The 18,894-nt window shown below is 30.3% G+C and overlaps 1 protein-coding gene across 3 annotated transcripts in view; it reads right to left on the reverse strand.

Moving 5' to 3' along the window:
- LOC134712054 (transient receptor potential cation channel subfamily M member 1-like) overlaps nucleotides 1-18,894 on the reverse strand; it is a 57,286-nt gene that overhangs the window by 2,685 nt on the left and 35,707 nt on the right. For all 3 annotated transcript variants that reach the window (XM_063573191.1, XM_063573192.1, XM_063573193.1), the window contains 17 exons: nucleotides 16,856-16,929; nucleotides 15,359-15,496; nucleotides 13,938-14,081; nucleotides 13,150-13,383; nucleotides 11,200-11,374; nucleotides 9,818-9,871; nucleotides 9,310-9,363; nucleotides 8,644-8,773; nucleotides 7,864-8,086; nucleotides 7,437-7,576; nucleotides 6,772-6,911; nucleotides 4,650-4,774; nucleotides 4,079-4,173; nucleotides 3,026-3,217; nucleotides 2,464-2,659; nucleotides 1,146-1,265; nucleotides 611-784 (listed from right to left, as the gene is read on the reverse strand). In XM_063573191.1, coding sequence (XP_063429261.1) covers nucleotides 611-784; nucleotides 1,146-1,265; nucleotides 2,464-2,659; nucleotides 3,026-3,217; nucleotides 4,079-4,173; nucleotides 4,650-4,774; nucleotides 6,772-6,911; nucleotides 7,437-7,576; nucleotides 7,864-8,086; nucleotides 8,644-8,773; nucleotides 9,310-9,363; nucleotides 9,818-9,871; nucleotides 11,200-11,374; nucleotides 13,150-13,383; nucleotides 13,938-14,081; nucleotides 15,359-15,496; nucleotides 16,856-16,929 — 2,408 coding nt within the window. The remainder of the gene's footprint in view (nucleotides 1-610; nucleotides 785-1,145; nucleotides 1,266-2,463; nucleotides 2,660-3,025; nucleotides 3,218-4,078; nucleotides 4,174-4,649; nucleotides 4,775-6,771; nucleotides 6,912-7,436; nucleotides 7,577-7,863; nucleotides 8,087-8,643; nucleotides 8,774-9,309; nucleotides 9,364-9,817; nucleotides 9,872-11,199; nucleotides 11,375-13,149; nucleotides 13,384-13,937; nucleotides 14,082-15,358; nucleotides 15,497-16,855; nucleotides 16,930-18,894) is intronic.

An 18,894-nucleotide genomic window follows, 5' to 3' on the forward strand; every position in this document is an offset into this window, starting at 1 on the left:
TCTCTCTTTGGGTATATGTTGAATTAATTGCCATTGTTTTACAAACACTTGTCTTTTAAAAAATATATCTAGATGGAAATCATTACTAACAAAAAGGTTAATACTAACAACTCTGTACATACCAATGATGGCACCAAAGAGGTTTGTCTCTTCTTGGTGTTTTTATGTAAATAGTAAATAAATAATTTTAATGATAAAAAAAAAAAAAAAAAGATTGGGAAATGAGCCAGAGTTATCTATTTGTCATTATAGAGAGGGAGTAGCAAGCAAATTTTAATTGTAGCTAATTCATTGTTAAAACTATGTTCCACTTAAACGAATGTTATTTTATACAAATATAAGGACATAAATAGCTAAATCTACAAATTTTGTTTGAAATTATGAATTTTTATTGCAATAGATTAATATGCTACATTATATATGGTAAATGTAAGAATTTGACACCTCAAATCTTAACAATTAACTTTGTTTTTAAGAGGATATATTCTAGTAGTATACCACTGTTTAATAGTTATAAATTGATGCCACTAAAAAGAATCTGAGTCACAAACCAAAACTGAGGGAAACACATTACTGAAATGAAAAAAGAATATTTTATCAAAACACTTACATTTTTAAGGTTAAATTCTTTCTCTCTGTCTTCCTCATCAAAATGTAGATTCCATACCTCTACCTCTCTCCATGCATTATCTGTATTATACTGATCATCAAAATATCCCTTGTAGATAACAGTGGAAGTAAAGGGAGATGAAGATCCATGGGAGGGAGAAAACTGTCGGAAAAACTAAAATAACAAAAAACACTTCACTGTAAAATTATATAATAAAAATATCCATCAAATGTATGTCATAAAATTCGAGAGTCTAGTAATTTTGAAAAGGTGAAGTGACAAGTCCAATCTAATTTAAAACTTTAAAGTTTGAAAAGTCAAGTGTAGCATGCTTTTAATATCAAATGAAAACACAATTACTAAACATACCAATAGAATGTCTTTATAAAATAAATCTATCAATACCCAAATTACTTCTAAAAAGCATGGAACCATTTTGTCAGAATATACTTTTCTGTTTTCTTCCAGAATATAACTTTTTTAATGTACTCTTCAACTTAATATGCTTGTAAAAGTGCAAAATATGACAACAAACCTTTATCATATCAGTGTCTTCCATGTCTGGATTGACCTTGGTAGCCGTATCTTCTGCTGTGAAGGTCAAAAACTTCTGACATACAGCACTAAACATAGTCAAATATCCATAATCACCTCCCTGTAAAATACACAATCTAAATTTTTTCTGTTATCCTACTGGTAAATGATAACTTTTATTAAAATTTCTGCACAAATCTGATGTCATTTTATCCTTTAACTCTACTTTCCGCTATATAGATAACGTTCTTTCACTAAACAATTCAAAATTTGGTGACTATATGGATTGCATCTATCCCATCGAATTGGAGATAAAGGATACTACAGATACAATTAAGTCGGTTTCATATCTTGACTTACATCTAGAAATTGACAATAAGGGTCGGTTGAAGACAAAACTTTACGACAAAAGAGATGATTTCAGCTTTCCAATTGTGAACTTTCCATTTCTAAGTAGCAACATTCCAGCAGCACCTGCATATGGGGTATATATCTCCCAATTGATACGATACTCCCGTGCTTGCATTTCCTATCATGATTTTCTTGATAGAGGGTTACTGCTTACAAGGAAGCTATTAAACCAAGAGTTCCAAATGGTGAAGTTGAAATCATCCCTTCGTAAATTTTACGGACGCCATCACGAGTTGGTTGACCGTTATGGAATAACCGTTTCACAAATGATTTCGGATATGTTCCTAACGTCATAACTACAATCCCCTTCCCTTTCATGAATTTGACCTACCGAATTAGACTAATTACCGGATTTGTAATCACATAAGCAACACGACGGGTGCCGCATGTGGAGCAGGATCTGCTTTACCCTTCTGGAGCACCTGAGATCACCCCTAGTTTTTTGGTGGGGTTCGTGTTGTTTATTCTTTAGTTTTCTATGTTGTGTCATGTGTACTATTGTTTTTCTGTTTGTCTTTTTCATTTTTAGCCATGGCGTTGTCAGTTTGTTTTAGATTTACGAGTTTGACTGTCCCTTTGGTATCTTTCGTCCCTCTTTTACTTGTTTAGAAACATATTAGATTTCAATTAGGTTAAAAGATTGATTTTTAAAGTCTGAAGTTTTACTGTCTATAGTTACTATGTTTGTTTTGAGTGTCACTGATGTTTTTTTTGTAGACAAAACAAGCATCTGATGTATATATAAAATTTTAATTCTGGTATCTATGATGAGTTTATTTAAAACTTTTAAAAGACTTCCTATGACTAATTAGATATATACTGATCTTGGGTAATTTTTTCATAATGGTGTTTAAGCACACAAAGTTTCAATCAAATCTGATGACTGGGTCTTAAAAGAAGTATGTTACCCTTGGTAATGAATACTCTGAACTGTCATTATTCTGTATGGCTATCGTTTCCAACACTCTTTTATCATCAACGATCAGGAAATCATCAGAGTTATCTTTCCTTTTCCAACGTGTGATAACCACCATTACATTATGATTAGGTCCCCATCTGTGTAGTCTCCCTCTTCCTCTTAAACCTGTTCTTCCTCGTGGGTTACTAGTTATATAGATATATAAAATTATAATGCATTGTTTTTGCCTGGCATACACAGAAAATAAAACAGTTCATATCATTCATTGTACCGGTATTTTCTTTTTGATTTTTATAAAAATTACTGTTTTGTTGCCTATATGAAGAGAAGTCCATCGATTTTGTTGAGTAAAAACTAATGAAAAAGAAGGCAAATAGAAGGGAAAAATCAAATCCATATATGACAAATGTTTTTAAAATGTTTTATAATATATTGTTTGAATGATGTCTTTTAAAATTTATCAACAATATCGTTGAAGCAGAGAAACTGTTTCAATTTTGATTTCACATAATTTTCAACCAATAAATTAATATCTATTAAAACTTTCTTACATAGGTAAATTACAGGTATCTAGCTGATATTTAACTTTGACTCCATCTTGTTTAATGTAAGTTTTTCTGTCTATCGACCTCTTCTTGCCTTTAATAACAACAGTTGTAGATGCATTCCATGCAGGCATTATACTAACTATTTCTGATTCTCTCACATTCTGCATAGACATGGCTTTACTGTCTACTAGAGATCTGTAACATCAATGATATAGCAATATTTTATCATAGATCTGAGAATTGTTCCCTAGTTGAAAACTTATTTGCATGTAAAGTATATATAGAGTTATATTTTTGATATTCTAAGGTTCTTACAAACTGGAATATACCAACTTTTTGATGACTCCAACTGTTCCTTTCATTACACACTGAACTTTTTTTTCCTTTGAAATACATCCCCATACGAATTATACTTATAACATAACTCCCAGTAACAGCACATACTTGTGGCATTGGCATTTCAAGTACCCAGAATTCTGAGATTTAACAATAAACTACATATTCCTATACACCAATACATGATTGGCAAAGGTCCATGAAACATCCTCTGCTTAAGAAAGGGGACTAAAGATACCAGAGGGACAGTCAAACTCATAAATCAAAAATAAACTGACAATGCCATGGCGAAAAATGAAAGGACAGACAGAAAAGCAATAGTACACATGACACAACATAGAAAACTAAATAATAAACAACACGAACCCCACAAAAAAAAGGGTTGATCTCAGGTGCTCCGGAAGGGTAGACAAATCCTGCTCCGCATAAGGCACCCATCGTGTTGCTTATGAGATAACAAATCCGGTAAATAGTCTAATTAGGTAGGTCACATTTATAAAAGGGAAGGGGATTGTAGTTACGACCTAAGCAAAATATCTGATATCATCTTTGAAATGGTTATTCCATAACGGTCAACCAACTTGTGATGGCGTCTGTAAAATTTATGAAGAGATGATTTCAACAACTTCACCATTTGGAACTCTTGATTTAATAGCTTTTAATAACAAAAGTGAAATAAAAAAGAAAGTATCATTTACATTAAGCTAACATTTAACCTACTGTAGATAGTCTTGATCAACATATGGTTGTGTCTTCTCTGGATAATTGTCTTTGGGGAAAGAATATACAACTGGATCATAGGTAATGTATAGTATCTGTAATTGTAAAATACAAACACAGTTTGTTGAAAAAAAACATTAAAGGCTAAATTCAACTTCTTCAAGCAAAGTTTACTTTAGTTCAGATGATTTTAGCATCATTTTTTGCTCATAGCTTTATTCATATTACATGCACAAGTAAATTGTCTTTGGATTTTTTTGGCTCAGAAGATTCCAGATAAAGGTTATCAGTTGGACACACTGACAATAAAACATAATGTTCTCCTTTCTATCAAAATTTTAGCACAAAATATTGATATACTGTAAATTCAGAAATAATTGCTGCATTTATTTTTGTGATTTTGTCATTTTTCACCAAAATGTAATTTTAGTTTTTGAGATATTTAAAGAAAATCCTGTTTAATTCGTGTAAAAAATATCAAAATGCAAGTTGCGATGATAATCCTGTCTCATTTTTCACATTAATAAAAACATAGCAATAATTTCTGAATTTACAGTATCTAAATTTATACCTCCCAAGGCACATATTTATCAAAGACAGGAAATCTGGTTACAGTTGTCTCTGGGTAAGGTGATCTTCTACTGAGCACATGTATAAAACTCTTTTCTGCTACCAAGGCTGGCTGCAACTGTGGATCTGAAAAAATATTACACAATCTAAATATTTGTTTTACTTTGGTCTGTTCATGTATATCAATAGATTCTTTCTATGTGACTAGTTTTCTGTGCATTCAAATTTTTAATCATATTTTATGGACTGTTACAGTGAGTAACACACCTTTAGGAATCCCTTTTTGTCTTTGCATTTTGAAAAGAATTTCTTTACAATAAGAAATCCCAATTCAAGATAAAAGATTGAGTTAAAAGTTCAATCAAGTCATATTGACATGAGCCAGTACACAATTCTATAGCCTTTGTCAGTAATTTTTCTATTATTCTTGTTCATTTTCAAACATGAAATGAGGTGTTCAGGTCTCTGTTCTTATCTCTTTATCTCTTTAGTAAATAATTAGGATGACCTATACTTTGTCTATTTTTGAAAAGTGCTGTAGATTATACAATGACCTATAAATATAATATTTATTCTTTTTTTGGATGTCTCACTTTGTTTAACATTATCCTTTTTTATTCATTTCAAAATTACTTGTCATATAAATTCATTTTTACCGTAATTAATTACTGGTTATTTAGTTTCAAATCTATAACCTCTTTGGTATATGGCCTTTCAAGACTACATGTACTGAACATCAATACTTAACTATCTAAGGCCACGGTTTTTTTATTTGTTGGTTTACGGATCCGCTGACCTGATTTTGCCGATTTTCAGAATAAAAATAAAATAGACTTTTCATGCTTTTTTATTCCCGCCGACCCTTATCAATGCATTATTCCTGAAAAATAATTAAAATTTTCTTTTTTCATAAAATGAAATGCATTAATCATTTACAAAGTTGATAACACTCTGTTGTGAAAAATAAAACTTCCAATTTACGTTTCTAAATATAGACAAATCAATTATAACTGACCTTGAAATGTCTTTTGCGCAAATAATTTTGCAGAACGAAACCTGTGTTGAAAACCTATTACAAAATAAGTTTGTTTCCCTTATTTTTCATCAGTCCGTAAGATGCATCATCTCAGAGAAATAGACTTGTCCAAATGTTGACAGGTGGAATACATCAATTAAAGTACTGAATATTAACAAATCATTTGAAATTTTCTTGTTTCATAAATATCAATCATTGGGATAAAAACAGGATTGCATGACAACTGATAAACCCGATATTGTCGTTTTTCCAGTGGACGAGTCTATTACGTTTTTCGACTCGTGTGTTGAAACTTATTTTTTGTACGACGTTTTCACATTTTTTTCTTTATCCATTTTGGTGATTAAAGATCATTATTTACCAAGTTTTCCGGAATTGATTGAGAGCTACGCGAATCTGTTTTTCTTGTTTGTGAAATGCCCGTGCAACCCCCCCTTTTTTTACAGGAAGTTATTAAACGATGTCATGCGATGTTCATGATCACTGATCAATAATATTTCATCTAACTAAATGTTAAGAAATGATGACAAAACAGCAAATAAGACAAACATTTTGTTAGTAAGGTGAAATATATGTTTATTTTGCATATTTTTTCTGTTTTGAAAGATTTTTTTTTCTTTTTTTTCCGACCAACCGACCCGACTTTTTTATGGGAAAAATCCGTAAACCAACAAATTAAAAAACCGTGCAAGTTAATTTTAATTTTCGTTATTTTGTCTTTGTTATTTTTTCAACCCACATAAATCAGTCATCAGAATAACAAATGTTTATTTTATGTGATTTTGTCATTGTATGACCTTATTAAAAATCTATTGTATCATTGAAACGGTTCTAATGCATATTTGTAAAAATACCTATATGGTCCAAAGACTCATATCATCAGGCCTGATAATAACCAAACAAAATCCCAAATACTCATATGGCCCTAACATATATATTAGTTTTCCAGAATACAGCATGATATATATGAATAGGTTTTCAAGCATTTATCAGATTCTGAACTTATAACTTACCCATTCACAAGAATGTTTTAGAAAAAAAGTATGAACTGAAGGAATTTTCTACATACTGGGATAAATAAACTTACTGATTTTCTCAATCATGTGTCTTAGTTCTTCAAGTGCCATTTGACAGTTAGTAACATTCTGTTCCAAATTAGAAATCTGTTCTACTAATTTACCATCAAATTTTCTTTCTTGTAAAAACTGGCTCATTATACTCTCTAACCTAGAAATGAATAGTTTGTAAGTTGAGAATTAAATATAGTATTGTTTGTACCAAATTTTTTCAAAACATCATATTCAAGTTTGTTTCCATCTACCAGTAAATCCTTAATAGACAGGACATACAAATTTAGCCCTATCATTTCAAAATACATTACCAGAGTATGTTTCAGGCCATTAATTCATTGTAAGCACACATTTTTTTCTCTGAATACTTACGTTTGATTGATCTTTAGCCCTACTTTTTGTCTTACTACCGACATCTTTCTGTTTGTCATCCTGTATTATTTATCAAAATACTCACATCTCACTTTGTTTTTAGGACTTCTGTTTTTAGACTTGTAAATTTCTGACTGCTTACAAAGGACTTTGAGTTAGGAGCTATTGTTTATATTAAAATTGACATCAGAGTAATTCAGCTATAAATTGTTTGGCTCATGTTCTTTTAGACTGTTGAAACCTTTAGCACCACTGTTTTTTTTCACATTTGACTGTGCTTATAAGCTCTACTGCTTTCTACAATACTCACATTTGACTTTGTTTATTAGCCCTGTTATCTTCCGCTTGAAGCTGCTCTTCATCAGTTTCCAATTTCTTGACAAAGTTCCCCCAATAACTGTAGTTCTCTGTATACTGAGTCATCATGATATTTATCTTACTAGCTCCATCCTAAAATATCAATTTGAGTAGATGTTAGACTATAGGATTAATTCTTTTCTTACAATTATTATTTTAACTACCATACATTATATAAGATCCAAAGGCCATGATTTCAGATTCTTTCTGAAAATTGACAAACAGTTGAATTTTCTCTACTTAAAACTATCAACTTTTTAATAATAATTTTAATCCTAACTAATTTGAAAGTTACCATGTAAAAGGGAGTAACATCATTTTTTTCTCTTTGCATTTATCAAATACACTAGGAGTAAAACTAAATATAAATTTTAACTCACTACTGTTTCCTTTTTTTTCTTGCAGCAATCAGATAAACGCCTGCAGCATCTTCTCCAACAATACCTGCATGAGCTGAATATACACTGGAGTAGCATTATGATATAGCTGATGATGTTTAATGGTGGAGGGAGGATTAGCTTCTCTTCAAAGTCTATAATCAGACTATACTTCTGGTACTTATATATAGATTCTGATTCACCTTGTACTTTAGAATTAGTAGAGCTGTAAAAAAAAATAAACTCATATTTAATTATTTTTACATGCTTTGATTAATGCTTTATTCATAATTAATGTGTCTGAAAATGTAAATAGAATTACTAAAACTTAAGTAACAATTGAAAGAGTCTGATGTGCCTACATTCGTTACACTCAAAAACATTTATTTGAAAGCCAAGAGTAAACGAAAATGCAACAATTTTGAATGTAAATAGATTGACTTTTATTTTCAAGATTTTAAAGTGAAATTCTTTATACTTTTTAAAACTTAATATGATATTAAGTACTAAATGAAAGAATACAAAAACACAGAAAGTCAACAAAAGATATGTGCAAAATATTCGTTATTTTGTTTATAACATCATTAAAATCGAATATGTAGTACTATGTTAATGTTACATGCATGTTATACATGGATGATTTTTATCTTTGATAGGCCCTTTATTTCTCCTGTAAACTGTAGGTCAGTGTCAATTGTCTGTATTGAGACTTGTTGAAAAGGTCTAATAATAAACTAATTTTAACTTATAACAAAATTTATTTAATATAACAGCTGAACTTACCTAAACAAAGCATACAGTAAAGTAACCATTATCAATTTAACAATAAGTAGATACTGTATAACTATCAGGTAACCTCCTAAACTATTGTATGGACACTTTTCTATTGGTGTAGTATCTCCTGGTGCTGAGGCTACAAAACAATTTCATATCAAAATATCTGAACTTAACCTCAAATACATGTTCAATAAACCAAATCTTAGTCATTAAACTTTCCAGTTTTTTTAATTTGTTAATTTCTGATTCTGAGAGTGATAATTAATACTATAACTTTTTTTGAAGTTCACAATTCAAGGTCTCTTACATTAGCACATTCACTTATTTTAAAATATCATATTGCTGGGGACACTTTTTTTCTTAAAAATCCCTATCATATACCATACAAATACCATAAATGAATGATTGCAAACTTAGTAAAACACTATTTTGTTAAATAGTCTAAAAGAAGAAGTTATAATGAAGGATCTAAATAATATTCTAGTACATTTTGTTCTGTTTACTCAGAAATACATGATAAGATGATGATTATCATATTGCAAACTTGCTAGGTTTCCATAGGGTTTCAGTTGCAGTTTTTTTTCCTGATATACAGAGAAAAATCCCTCCATTTATTAATCTTAAAATGATATCATCTCAAATTATTTACAGAAATGACAATCAAATACTTACCAAGATTAGTGGTGTTGAAATGCTTCCTAGTCCACAGTGATGCAGAATCTTTATCTAAAAACATAAAAAGACAAGCACAATCATAAAAGTTGCCTTATTCATTTGAACTATAATAGAGGTACAATTTCGTGATCTATAGTTTTTAACTTTAACAGCATTTGGGTCTCTGGTGAAATATTGTTTAATTGACAATCATACAATATCTTTTTTATTTTTATTCAGATATCATTTGGTTTGATAAAAAATTGCAGTATTTATTCCTGCACTGTAGACAGCTTAAACCTTTATTAACAGATTTCCATGACAAGATATTAGTTGACACCCTCATTTTTCATGATAATAAATGGATGGTATGTGATGTAATATAATAGAACATATACAAAAATGTTCTAAATTTAAAAAATGGGATCAATAGCAACATCATACAGTTTTTTTGTTGGTGAATTTACATGAACTCATCAAGCGCAGAAGTGTACATTTTATCATTAAAATATAAATAAGAACTTACTATAACAGTGACCAATAACCGTAGTATTTTCATATATTTTGGAACATGGTGCACCTATAATAAAACAATTCATAAATATTTTAAAATAAACATTCTGTCACAAAACAAAAAAATATATGTTTTAGTTGAGCTACTTTACTTTAGTTTATTTGCCCCTGTATAAAACTATTTCTGTAGAAAAGATGAAAACATTAAGTTTGAAAGGAAAAACTCATGCTGAATTGAATGTATATTTTAAAAGCTTTAATTTGCCACTTTTTATATATTTACTAAATTACGTGTATCTTCTCATAGATTACAAATAGAATTAGGTAGATATCAGGGTATTCCCCGAATTAACAGAATATGTAATAAATGTTCTTCCAATACTGTCGAAGATGAGGCTCATTTTCTATTTGATTGTAACAAATTTGAGGATGATAGAAATTGTATGTTAGCTAGTATTGCACAATATAATTCTTATTTTAATCATATGAACAGTCAAAGCAAAATTATCTGGTTATTTAGTGTAGAAAATGTTGAGTTACTTAAAATAATATGTAATTTTATATACAAACATCTTCCTTGGTGAAGATTAGTTAAAGGAAATCTATGTGTGTATATACATTTGATTGGACATAGAAAATTATATTCATCTGAATATCACAGACATACTAGCCGATTAAGAAAAAAAAAAATTGTTAAGATATATTATTTATTCAAATGTTCTCTTATATCCTTGAGGCATCGTCCCCTGGTATCAACTGCATTCAAGTTACCTATGATGCTTCCTTGTTTGCTTTTGATACAGGTAGGAAAGAGACATTTACACACATTTTACATGCCTATGGCCCATAAGGTATCGCCCCCTGGTGTCAGCTGCCTTTAGGAAACCATAATGCTTTCCTATTTGCTGCTGACACAGAATGAGTCATGGACATGTTCAATTTCTACTTTCTTTTTGGCTAATTATTATATATTTAATTGATCCAACTTTTTGTGTACTATACATATGTGGATATCTATTTTTCTTTTTTTCTCTTTGGGCTACTTGTTTGTTATCTATATCAACCACACTTGCAATAAAATGCATTAGTATTAAAAAAAAAACATACTATAGATTCTTTATCTACGTATTCTTTAAGAACTTAAATAGTTCTCGTTTAACTTTTTTTTTTTTTTTTATTATCTCATTGTTTGTATTGTATTATGAAAAAAATTATTGATGTTGTAATGTTTATGCCCTTTGGGGCCCATAATTGGAAAATAAAATATCTTATCTTATCTTATCTTATAGGCAATTCATTATCATTACAAGGTTTTGACTTTTAAATGCTTTCAAGGTGACTGTTTGATCAATAACCCTTCAGCAATATTATAAAGGAATGTAATAAGTAACCTACCTTCTAAATCATCTATTTTTGTAAGAAACATAGCAAAGAAAGCTCTAGACAGTGCCACCCTTATTCCTTCAGGCTCCAAGGGAAAGTTTGGATACAGAACTGCGTGCATGGTTATAGCACCTGATACCATAATGATCAAATACATCCTAAACCATGTCAAAAAGTCATGTTTTACCTGAAATGTAACATCAAACATGTTTTTCAACAGCCTGATTTAAGACGATTTCAAATATTTCTCTACAAATTTTGTTTTCAGAATTCAGAAAGAAACAAGAATGTGTCCATAGTACATTGATGCCCCACTCTTACTATCATTTTCTATGTTTAGTGGACCGTGATACTGGTATCATAACTATAATTTGGCATTAAAATTTGAAAGATAATATCATAGTGAACATGTGTACCAAGTTTCAAGTTGATTGAACTTCAACTTCATCAAAAACTATCTTGATCCAAAATTTAACCTGGAGCAAGACAAATGGACGAAGAAAGGAATGGACGGAAGGACAGAAAGAATGTACACACAGCCCAGAAAACATAATGCTCCTCTAATATCTTAGGTGGGGCATAAAAACTTTTAGAGTTTGGAATAACTTCACTGTTCACAGTTTATCCCCAAAAATTGTTATGCGTACACAAATTAGATATTGGGAAAATTTATTCACAATGCAAAAGTACTGGTAGAAAATCATAGGTGTCATATATTTAGACCCAAAAATAATGCCCAAAGGTTAATATTCTTACAGTGCTTATCCAGTGACCTTTGGGGTATCACATTAGCAAAGACCAAAACAGTTTACCAAATTGCAGTTAGGTTTCTACTCCAACTAACTGATCAACTGGTAAAATATTTTAGCAGATTGCTCAAGTGAAATGTTGTTAGTAAGAAGTGAGTGCTGTAAAATAAAAAGTAAATACTTACCATCCAGAACCAGTTAGTTGATACCTTTGTCAATCATTTCTAACAAATATAATAGCTTACTATAGTATGAGTCACTGAATAAAAAGGTCTAATTTTGACATGGAAACTTCTATCATAAATAAATATTATAAATGAATAGTTCAAAACATTGTTTTGTAGGTGTATATTTTATAGCTTTGTCTTCTAAGATGAAAGTTATAGTGCAATTGTGATTCGAATAACATTTTCTATACAAATTACTGTTCTGCTGGCATTAAAGGGAAATAATTTATATTGAGTTCAAATGTACACTAAAAATTTAATCAATGATACATACCACGCTTATGATTTTGACTACAAAAGATTCATCAATACGACTAGAATAAAAAAAAAATGAAATGCCAAATTAGTATGAAGTTGAAATCATAGAAATAATGTTACAAACAAATTAAAAGGGGAAATTTGATATTTGTCAGACAGAACAAAATTTTGCTGATTATCAGTCATGTAAATTATTTCCCTTTATTGCCAGCAGATCAGTAATTTGTATAGAAAATATTATTTGAATCACAATTGCACAATAACTTTGTCTTAGAAGACAAAGCTATAAAATATACACCTACAAAACAATGTTTTGAACTATTCATTTATAATATTTATTTATGATAGAAGTTTCCATGTCAAAATTAGACCTTTTTATTCAGTGACTCATACTATAGTAAGCTATTATATTTGTTAGAAATGATTGACAAAGGTATCAACTAACTGGTTCTGGATGGTAAGTATTTACTTTTTTATTTTACAGCACTCACTTTTTACTAACAACATTTCACTTGAGCAATCTGCTAAAATATTTTACCAGTTGATCAGTTAGTTGGAGTAGAAACCTAACTGCAATTTGGTAAACTGTTTTGGTCTTTGCTAATGTGATACCCCAAAGGTCACTGGATAAGCACAGTAAGGACTAATACATTCAATCACTTTAACTTGACATTAGGTCATCAACAAATAGTCTTTCCAAAACAGCCATAAAACTTCATCATTCTTACCATTCTTTTAATGCTGATGAGCATAGGTCCAAGTACTGAACTGATAGGTAAGAATACAACCAACACTCTGTAGTAGAAATAGAGCAGACCTAAACTCATTATAAACTTAGTGGTCAGGTAGGTAAAGAATGGCTTGAAATACTGTGGTATCCTTGCTGTCAAAATGACCATCAATAAAAAGGCCATCACAAATATTTCAAATACTGTCCAGAACAAATCCATCTCTTTGTATTTCTGAAATGATAAATAACATTATTTCATTAAAAACATTGGCAATCAAATCAATTTTTCTATTTAAAAAAAAAATTCAGTCCACATTAAATTAACTCCCCATCAAGTTATAGCTGATAGATCAGATTCCAGTTCAAGACTGTACCAGATGCATACATTATTACTATTTACACATTATAAAATGATCACAAATTGTACCAAAATGATTTCAAAACAGTTCATCCAATTTGCACAAGAAATATCTTTGACAGAACAATTCTACGAAAGATAAAACACTTTTGACCCCAGAGTGAAGTTTCAGTTAATTGCATATGAGATACTTCACTGACATAAAATAATATTTTCATATCAGACATCTTATGACAAATATTTGTTTAAAGAAAGGCTGTTGTGCTGAGTCTTCCTTATTCTTACAGCAAATACAGTAAATAAAATTCAAATAAATTTAATACAGGAATACTAAAAGAGCATGTTATATGATATATCAATATTGCAGTGTCATTTTTATTCAAGAGGAGGAATAAAAAGGACTTAATTACTACCTCTTGTTTACTTACCTTTCTTTTAACAAATGTAGTTCTTACGAGTTCTGCCCATATCATTAAAATCCAGGTAAATACAGCTATATCAAGTGAAAATACACCACAGTATGGGTACAATGTGGCCAAACTGAATAAAATCAGGAACATGATATAAAATACCTGCAATCAGAAAGTTAATAAAATTAAGAATGGAAATGGGGAATGTGTCAAAGAGACAACAACCCAACCAAATAAAAAAACAACAGCAGAAGGTCACCAACAGGTCTTCAATGTAGCGAGAAATTCCCGCACCCGGAGGCGTCCTTCAGTACATTTATATATGATATATTTTGAAAAAATACTTGAATATGTTTTATAAAAAAGAAGATGTGGTATGAATGCCAATGAGACAACTGTCCACAAGAGACCAAAATGACACAGACATTAACAACTATAGGTCACCGTAAGGCCTTCAACAATGAGCAAAGCCCATACCACATAGTCAGCTATAAAAGGCCCTGATATGACAATGTAAAACAATTCAAACGAGATAACTAATGGCCTTATTTGTGTAAAAAAAATGAATGAAAAACAAATATGTAACACATAAACAAACGACAACCACTGAATTACAGGCTCCTCACTTGGGACAGGCACATACATAAATAATTTGGCGGGGTTAAACATGTTTAATCAAAAGTCCAAGAAAAAAATCAATAGACAACAAAAAGTGAGATGTTTCCCTGAAAACTGTATATCACAGAAAAAATCTGCCTGTCTAAGAGAAAATGTCTATATACATGGTTTTAGTTTTTATTTTGAGAGAGGACAACATCTTTTTTTTTTAACCAGTCTTGGACATTTGTTAAAACAAAGTGTGATTTTACAGAAATCTAACCAGTTTTTTTTTTTTAAATTTATGAGTTTTCACCTTGCAAGGTTTTTTCTACTACATGTATGTATTGTGCAAATGCACTAAATAAGAATAAGAATATTTTTTAATTTATTTGGAATATGTACTTTCATTTCACATTCTTCTATGCCTCTGAGATAGCCTTGTTAGTGTATTTGTTATATTTATCTTAAAATGTGTTTCCAACTGAAGATTTTTTTTTTTAAACCAGAAGTATTTTGTACTTTTTTATCAGAGCATGTCACTTCCAATGGAAAAACTCTATCATTTGAATTTCAATATAATTGTAAATCCTTAAACTAATGGTTGCATCATTATTTCGAATCTTGGATTTCTGGCACAAATGTGTTTAAGTAATGCAAATACTTTATGATGGAAAATCTCCATTGATTTTGTAAATCTGAGTTTTCATTACTGTAACAATTTTCTCCATATCTGAAATGATTGCAATTATAATTCCCAATAAATATTTCAATATTTCCCATTATCAATTAAAACCACAGATTTTACAATTCACTGTGCCATAATTTATCTACATCAATACCTGATTAAGCCAAAACTTGGTGATAGGTGCACTCCATAAATAATAAAACTGTAAATGTATTGGAACCTTCAGTCTCTCTCTTCCATACTGCCAAACACTTCTCATTTTAAAGGCAACTGTTTCTGTAGGTTTCACTATCTGATGGAATATAATTTTTCTGATATAATCAATGTTGAATGTTAATCAACTAATTTTATGTTAAAGGTTAAAGCCACAATTTCAGAATCTGACTGACAAATCACCTTCCCATTACACATATGCACACTTACTTTGATTAATCTAAGGTCTCTAAAAAACCCATGTGCTGGAACTGGAATAACTATTACAAGGGTCATGGGTCAAGGTGAAAGTCAGAGAAACCAGTTTTTGGTATTTGACACATCCTGATTCCATGATGCTTCTACTTACTATTAGGTAGCAATACACAGTTAAGAGTTTAGCTTCACATTTTGGCCCCGGTAGATTTTTCAAATATGGAAATTATTGTGTATTAAAATTCATTTTTAAACTGCTGAATACTAATTTAGCCTTCAAAGATGGTTTATAAGAACATAAGATTATTCTGTACATGTTTTATGGGCAGTTTTCGGTTTGACTCTCCATATTTTCATAGCTAGACCGGCCATCGGTCCAATAAACAATGTAATGTTTACAAACAGTTTTTTCTACACAAAGTTTTTGACTCAATTTTACCAAAAAATGAGATGATGGACATATGATTTTCAATGGATTTGTTGAAATATATATGTTAACAGTTTCAGAAAAGGTATGACTTCAAGCAATTGAAATTCTACTTTTGGTCAAATTTTGGGGAAATATGTGAACCCCCCCCCCCCTTTTTGCAATATTTTATAACAAATAAATGCAGACTGTTGCCATGAATACACCTGAAAGAAATTATATTTTACCATTCTATTTTCAACCGGTGGTAAAAATGAAAAATTTGTAAAAAAAAAATATCTGTGCAATATTTTTTTCAACACCGCTTGTTGCTGCAATTGTCAGATACTTTCTATGGCCCCGCAAACAAAGTTGTCGGGGCCATATAGTTTTACCCTTGTTTGTCATTCTGTCATTACCTCATTCCATCATTCTGTCATATTGTCATTATGTCATTTTGTCATTCTGCAACAAACCATTATACAGGCTTTTTTTCTAAATGTCTTCAGATATTGGGCTAATTTTTTGTATGTGAGTTAACAATGATGAGTTACAGATCAAGTTCGAGTTAGACATCGAGTATAGGTTTAGTTCCAGTTTTTATTTTCCATTTTTGACAAAATTACAGGCTTTAATAAATTGTTGAAAATCACAGTTATATGAAGTTTTTCAAAGTCTTAAGATTTTGAGCAGATTTTTGATATGCCAGACTACCATCATGTATGTGTCCACATGTGTTGTTGAAATTGCAGATTTTTCAACTTTTTTAGACTGGGCTATTCATGTTGTTTTGACAAATTTACTTTTTCTTTATTTTTGTACTAGTATGAATCTTACCCAGTCATCAACAAATACAGGTCTATGGTGGTTAGTTAATGGTACATCTTTCTCTGTCTGTTCATCATAATCATCTGTAATATATATAAATAATTTAATTTTGGATGTAACATGTCTTCTGAATGGCTGACGTTGTTTTGTTTATCAGCTCATAGACACAATTTAGTCATGTGACTGTGACGTCATCAAAGATTTTACATCTTTTTCTCCCGTTTAAAATGGAATTTAGAACTAAATTGTAAGAAATAACTGTAATATTTTGTGTCTATTCGAAATAACATAAAAAATGTTGTTCACACTTTAAAAAAGCTACGCTGGTTATTTAGTGTGCACAACATGTTTGATGCTATTTCTTCATAGACAGAAAATATATTACAGTTATTCCTTAAATATCTTTTATAACGTATTCAAAATCACAAAATAGTTTTGGTGATGTTTTATCATCAGCATCCAAAGTATATTTGTATTATATAGACCTCTTGTAATAAAAATAAACCCTCTAAAAACTTGATACTGCTAACACATAATATGTTAGCTTGGGAATCCATAGTAAAAAAATATATTACAATGACCAAAAAAAACTACATATCCAAAGCTACCAATAAGTTTGAGCTTTCAGATCAACACTGTCATTTGGTAATGCTGTTAGATATTTGTCATCAAAGAATAGTGCAGTACAACAGGTGCTAATGTGAAGCAGGAACTGTTTACCCTTCTGGAGCACTTTAGTTCAGCCCTGTATTTGTTCAGATTCATGTAGCTCAATCTTTAGTTTTTTATGAAGTGTTTGATGGATTTGGTTGTATTTTTAAAAACTTTTTTCAATTGCCTGCATACTTTGTCAGTTTTTCATCAACTAAGAAATGTTCAGTGTCCTATTGGTACCTTCCCCCATATTTTTGGTATCTCATCTTGTCTTTTCTTTACATATTATTTGATGTAAGCAATTAAACATTTATAAAGAAAACACAAAAATAATGGAATTGATATGGCAGACTACCATGGCAAGATAAATGTATGTACAGTAAATTCCAAGTGAGATTTTTCAAAATGATTCAATTTAAAAAACAATAATTACCATTAAATTTGTTAGAAAAAAATGAGAAATTGATTTGTATTAGCAACCACCAAGTGTATATGAGAACCATCTCAATAACTTACCAAAGTTTTGTTTATATAAATAACACCTCATTCAAAAACATTCATGTTGTTCTTACAGATGCTCATTGTTTTCAAATAAAACAAGAATGTGTCCATAGTATACGTATGCCCCACTCGTACTATCATTTTCTATGTTCAGTGGACCATGAAATTGGGGTAAAAACTCTAATTTGGCATTGAAATTAGAAAGATTAAATCATAGGAAACATGTGTACTAAGTTTCAAGTTGATAGGACTTAAACTTCATAAAAAATACCTTAACCATAAACTTTAACCTGAAGCAGAACAGACAGATGGACAAACGAACGAACAGACGGATGGACAAATGAACAGAAACACAGACCAAAAAACATTATGCCCATAAATGGAGCATAAAAATATCCATAAAACAAAATGATTTTGCTTTTCGAACAACAAACTTTGATATTTCCTTTCTTTCAACCATTAAATCTTAATGTAAATTCATAATATTTGATAGACATAACAATAGAGACTTTGTTCATATCTATCAAGCATCTGAACATAAGACTGGTATGAATTTTATGACTTATAATTCTCCTAAAGTAATGCACCATGTCCATAAACCAACCAAATTTGTTGAAAGATAAAAATACATGTCATGGTGATACTCATATTTAAGGATTGTTTTTACTATACGTGATGATAAATGATGTCAATAATTTCTCTCAACACAACCGTTCTTTTGAGTTCTGAACCAAGATGCAAAAACACTAACAAAGTTACTCATTCATAACATAAAGGTCACAGGGACACAAATGTTAATGACAACTGCTGTGATGTGTTAGAGGTTGGAGAGCTGTTAATTTCCTTCCCCATTCACAATTAATCTCTGCCATACTAGACATGCTTCTTTATTA

Source organism: Mytilus trossulus, chromosome 3, assembly GCF_036588685.1.
Source record: "Mytilus trossulus isolate FHL-02 chromosome 3, PNRI_Mtr1.1.1.hap1, whole genome shotgun sequence".
In the NCBI taxonomy this organism is placed as follows: Eukaryota; Metazoa; Mollusca; class Bivalvia; order Mytilida; family Mytilidae; genus Mytilus; species Mytilus trossulus.